Source organism: Somniosus microcephalus, chromosome 12 (assembly GCF_052327205.1).
Source record: "Somniosus microcephalus isolate GS21.2 chromosome 12, FLI_Smic_1.0, whole genome shotgun sequence".
NCBI classification, from domain to species: Eukaryota; Metazoa; Chordata; class Chondrichthyes; order Squaliformes; family Somniosidae; genus Somniosus; species Somniosus microcephalus.
In genome coordinates, this window is record NC_140998.1 from 200,011,191 (window position 1) to 200,017,190 (window position 6,000).

Below are 6,000 nucleotides of genomic sequence, written 5' to 3' on the forward strand. Positions count from 1 at the left end.
TATCCAAAATCATGAGGGGTTTTGATAGAGCAAGCCGGGAGAAATTATTTTCTCCAGCAAGTGTGTTTTTAACCATGGGTCAGAGATTTAAAATAAGTGGTGAAAGAACTTGAGGAGAATTTTTTTTTAAAGAGGGTTGTTAAGATCTGGAACACACTACGTGAAAGGGTGGTGGAAGCAGACATGTATTTGAAGGCCAATCATTTGCAGGGTTGTGGGGGAAGAGATGGGGTGTGGGACTAAATTGGAGAGCTTTTTCAGAGAGCTGGCACAGGCATGATGGGCCGAATCGCCTCCGCATGTGCTGTAGGATTCTACGATTTCTGATCTTGTGCATTGAAAGCTGTATTTGGATATCCCGGAAAGTTTTACTTAAAGCTGGAAGGGGTTTGACTGAGGAGAGGCAGCAAAGAGGGGGGCTCAGTGGGCTCACCGCCCCTATAGTGTTTCATCAGTGACTCCGTTCAAAGATTCTGGAAATAACGACAACAACAACAACAACTTGTATTTTATATAGTGCCTTTAATGTAGTAAAACATCCCAAGTCGCTTCACAGAAGCGTCATCAAACAAAATTGACACCGAGCCACATAAGGAGATATTAGGACAGATGATCAAAAGCTTAGACAAAGGGGTTGGTTTTAAGGAGCCTCTTAAAGGAGGAGAGGCGGAGAGGTTTAGGGAGGGAATTCCCTATTTACCCCTCTCTCTCTCTCATAAAAGGTTGCTACAGAAGGGCAGCACAGTGGCATAGTGGTTAGCACTGTTGCCTCACAGCGCCAGGGACCCGGGTTCAAATCCGGCCTCGGGTGACTGTCTGTGTGGAGTTTGCACATTCTCCCCGTGTTTGCGTGGGTTTTCTCCGGGTGCTCCGGTTTCCTCCCACAGTCCAAAGATGTGCGGGTTAGGTTGATTGGCCATGATAAAAATTGGCCCTTAGTGTTAGGGGGGATTAAATACATGGGGTTACGGGGATAGGGCTTGGGTGGGATGGCTGTCGGTGTAGGGACCGGGTGCTAGGGTTTGGATGATCAGCCATGATCTCGGTGAATGGCGGAGCAGGCTCGAGGGGCCGAATGGCCTACTCCTGCTCCTATCTTCTATGTTTCTATAAGGGCTCATGGGGTTGGGGGTAATTTATTCGCATGGATGGATAGAGGATTGGTTAACGGACAGAAAACAGAGAGTAGGGATAAACGCATCATTTGCAGGTTGACAGGCTGTAACTAGTGGGGTGCCGCAAGGATCAGTACTTGGGCCTCAGCTATTTACAATCTATATTAATGACTTAGATGAAGGAACCGAGTGTAATGTATCCAAGTTTGCTGACGATACAAAGCTAGGTGGGTAAGTAAGCTGTGAGGAAGACACAAAGAACGTGAAAAGGGATATACATAGACTAAGTGAGTGGACAATAAGGTGGCAGATGGAGTATAATGTGGGGAAATGTCAGGTTATTCAATTTGGTGGGAAGAATAGAAAAACAGAATATTTTTTAAATGGTGAGGAAGTGTTGGTGTTTAGACAGATTTGGGTGTCCTCATACAGGAAACACAGAGAGTTCGCATGTACGTGCAGCAAGCAATTCGGAAGGCAAATGGTATGTTGGCCTTTATTGCAAGGGGGTTGGAATACAAGAGTAAGGAAATCTTGCTACAATTGTACAGGGCCTTGGTGAGACCACACCTGGAATACTGCTGGGTGTATTTGACATGATGGGGTAGAGATTTGTCTTGTGCAGAATCTCATGGTCCTCCTGTTAAAGTGGGAGTCTGAATATCGGGCGGGTGTGTACCAGGAGCGGGATGCGAATCTCCACCTGATGCGAGAGTCTGGCGTCCTGCACACTGTGGGGAGATCTCCTTCGTCTGTGTGATTTTAAACAAAAAGCAAAATGCTGCAGAAAGGTGAAAGGAAAGCAAGACATGCTGGTATCACTCAGCCCCTCCAGCAGACTCCGTGCTGAGAGTAGAGGAGTTCACGTTTGAAGTGTGGACCCCTCCTCAGTGCTGGTGCAGACCCAAACCACCCCGTCTGTCTCTCCACACCGACTTCCTGTCCTGCTGAGTCTTTGCAGTGTACAGAGCACAGCTGTGGTGGTTGACCTCTGACCTTGCAGATGGGGCTGGTGGTGGTGCTGGACCTGGTGCTGGTGGTAGTGCTGCTCCTGGGGCTGGAGCTGGTGCTGGGGCTGATGGTGAGGTTGGAGCTGGTAGTGGGGCTGGTGGTAGCACTGGTGCTGGGGCTGGTGGTGGTGCTGCTCGTGGGGTTGGTGGTGGTGGGGTTCATGCTGCTGGGACTGGTGGTGGTGCTGGTGCTGCTGGGATTCATGGTGCTGGGGCTGGTGGTGGTGCTGGGATTCATGATGCTGGGGCTGGTGGTGGTGCTGGGATTCATGGTGCTGGGGCTGGTGGTGGTGCTGGTGGTGCTGGGATTCATGGTGCTGGGGCTGCTGGTGGTGCTGGTGCTGGGGGCAAGTGGTGGAGTTTTTAGTGCTGGGGTTGGTGGTGCTGGGGCTAGGGCTTATGCTGCTGGAGCTGCTGCTGCTGGGGCTGTGATGCTGGTGCTGGGGATGCTGGTGGGGCTAGTGGTGCTGTGTCTGCTGGGCCTCGTGGTGGTGATGCTGGGACTGGGGCCTGGTGCTGGGGCTAGTGGTGCTGTGTGTGCAGGGGCTCGTGGTGGTGATTCTGGGACCGAGGCTGGTGCTGGGGCTGGTGGTGCTGTGTCTGCTACAAGCAGTACTCAGCACACATAGGGTTAAAGGACAGAGGGTCTGGAGGGAATCCTGACTGTTCAACAGCTGCCCTGAACTTCTTGGAAAAGGTAGAGTTGGGAGTGGGGAATCAGGTAATGTTCCCTGAGTCACACAGCCGGCAGCTTAGGAGTTTGGACAAGCAGAGTCGGATATTCCTGCTTTCCACTGAGGATTGATTTGCATAGAATAGATGTAGCGGAAGATATGCAAATAGGCAGGGGGGGAGGAGTGGCACTGAGTTCACATCACACACCCAGTACCTGAGCAGTGAATGATCTTAATCAAAGTGCCACACAACCACCGCAACTTGCAGACACGGAGAGCAGCTTGAACAGCTCATCACACACAGACTTGATGCAAGGACACAATACAATACAATACAAATCGCTTTATTGGCATGATAAGGTACATCTTATGTTGCCAAAGCATCAAAATACATTTATGGTTTCTGACACAGTATCTGACTGTGAGCTCGCCAGTGTGTGACTGAGGATGGGACGGTGACTGTGAGCTCGCCAGTGTGTGACTGAGGATAGGACGGTGATTGTGAGCTCGCCAGTGTGTGACTGAGGATAGGACGGTGATTGTGAGCTCGCCAGTGTGTGACTGAGGATAGGACGGTGACTGTGAGCTCGCCAGTGTGTGACTGAGGATGGGACGGTGATTGTGAGCTCGCCAGTGTGTGACTGAGGATAGGACGGTGATTGTGAGCTCGCCAGTGTGTGACTGAGGATGGGACGGTGATTGTGAGCTCGCCAGTGTGTGACTGAGGATGGGACGGTGATTGTGAGCTCGCCAGTGTGTGACTGAGGATAGGACGGTGATTGTGAGCTCGCCAGTGTGTGACTGAGGATAGGACGGTGATTGTGAGTACACAAGTGTGTGACTGAGGATAGGACGGTGATTGTGAGTACACAAGTGTGTGACTGAGGATAGGACGGTGATTGTGAGTACACAAGTGTGTGACTGAGGATAGGACGGTGATTGTGAGTACACAAGTGTGTGACTGAGGATAGGACGGTGATTGTGAGTACACAAGTGTGTGACTGAGGATAGGACGGTGATTGTGAGTACACAAGTGTGTGACTGAGGATGGGACGGTGATTGTGAGTACACAAGTGTGTGACTGAGGATAGGACGGTGATTGTGAGTACACAAGTGTGTGACTGAGGATGGGACGGTGATTGTGAGTACACAAGTGTGTGACTGAGGATGGGACGGTGATTGTGAGCTCGCCAGTGTGTGACTGAGGATAGGACGGTGATTGTGAGTACACAAGTGTGTGACTGAGGATAGGACGGTGATTGTGAGTACACAAGTGTGTGACTGAGGATGGGACGGTGATTGTGAGTACACAAGTGTGTGACTGAGGATGGGACGGTGATTGTGAGCTCGCCAGTGTGTGACTGAGGATAGGACGGTGATTGTGAGTACACAAGTGTGTGACTGAGGATGGGACGGTGATTGTGAGTACACAAGTGTGTGACTGAGGATGGGACGGTGATTGTGAGTACACAAGTGTGTGTAGCTAAAAAAAGCGAATAATTTCCATATAGATAAAAGAGTGACAGGCTGGAATCTAATCGAGGGGTTCGGGGGTTTATATATAGAATAACAGATACCCAGGAGTGAGTTGCAGGCTGGAATCTAATCGAGGGGTTCAGCGGGGTTTATATATAGAATAACAGATACCCGGGAGTGAGTTACAGGCTGATATCTAATCGAGGGGTTCGGGGGGGTTTATATATAGAATAACAGATACCCGGGAGTGAGTTACAGGCTGGAATCTAATCGAGAGGCTCGGGGGTTTATATATAGAATAACAGATACCCGGGAGTGAGTTACAGGCTGATATCTAATCGAGGGGTTCGGGGGGGTTTATATATAGAATAACAGATACCCGGGAGTGAGTTACAGGCTAGAATCTAATCGAGGGGTTCAGGGGTTTATATATAGAATAACAGATACCCGGGAGTGAGTTACAGGCTGATATCTAATCGAGGGGTACAGTGGGGTTTATATATAGAATAACGGATACCCGGGAGTGAGTTACAGGCTGGAATCTAATCGAGAGGCTCGGGGGTTTATATATAGAATAACAGATACCCGGGAGTGAGTTACTGACTGGATTCTAATCGAGGGGTTCAGGGGTTTATATATAGAATAACAGATACCCGGGAGTGAGTTACAGGCTGGAATCTAATCGAGGGGTTCGGGGGTTTATATATAGAATAACAGATACCCGGGAGTGAGTTACAGGCTGGAATCTAATCAAGGGGTTCGGGGGTTTATATATAGAATAACAGATACCCGGGAGTGAGTTACAGGCTGATATCTAATCGAGGGGTTCGGGGGGTTTATATATAGAATAACGGATACCCGGGAGTGAGTTACAGGCTGGAATCTAATCGAGGGGGCCGGGGGGTTTATATATTGAAAAACAGATACCCAGGAGTGAGTTACAGGCTGGAATTAAGAGCTAAGACTCAACCAGTAGGGCTGGAGTCGTGTGTAGGCCAGACAGTGTAAGGTGTCATATCCCTTTTGCTGAAGGACATTAGTTGGGTTTTTACAATCCAACAGCTTTCATGATATTTTTCCGGTGCTATATTGAATTCTATTTCACAATTTACTACATTGGGCTTGAACTCATGAACTGGATTGCTCGTCCAATACCAGCTGTATTCTACAGCTCTTCACCTACACCCTACCTCCGACACACACATCGGAGGCTGTACATCGACACCTTACACCCCACACCCTGTACCTACATCCTGTACCTACATCCTGTACCTACACCCAATGCTCCTGAATGTGATTCGAGATAATAATGTTGACATTCCTTTACAGTTTAAGACAGAAGAGGCCAGCGATTCCCCTCAGGCACCCACACAGACGCCTCAACAGCAACAGAGTCACCTCCCTCAGGCCCAGCTCATGTTGGCAAGCAGTCAGCTGGCAGGGGTAAGTGCCTGCGATACTCCAGACGCAACTCCGTAAGGGGTAAGAGTCAATAGGTAACCTCTGGTAACCCTTAATAAATCCCCATGAAGGGGTGTCACCTGGAGTGATGCCGACTATGGGCTTCAGTCCAGCTCCTTTTTCCCTCTTTGTTTCTGACAAGCCCTGGGGGAAGATTCCCCCATGTCGTGTGTGACAGGCAGAATTGGAAAAACAGCCCCAACATGACATCTGTTCACTACCTCGAACCAAACTGTCATTCCGATGATGTAGAGGAGGTTTAAG

General features: G+C 49.5%; 1 protein-coding gene across 1 annotated transcript in view; it reads left to right on the plus strand.

Annotated features, from left to right (window-relative positions):
• The window catches only part of LOC147109882 (POU domain, class 2, transcription factor 2-like), a 127,448-nt gene extending 121,694 nt beyond the window's left edge, over positions 1-5,754 (plus strand). The window contains exon 5 of the mRNA XM_086002417.1: positions 5,605-5,754. Within this exon, the coding sequence (XP_085858543.1) occupies positions 5,605-5,754 (150 nt within the window). The remainder of the gene's footprint in view (positions 1-5,604) is intronic.
• Positions 5,755-6,000: the final 246 nt, after the last annotated feature.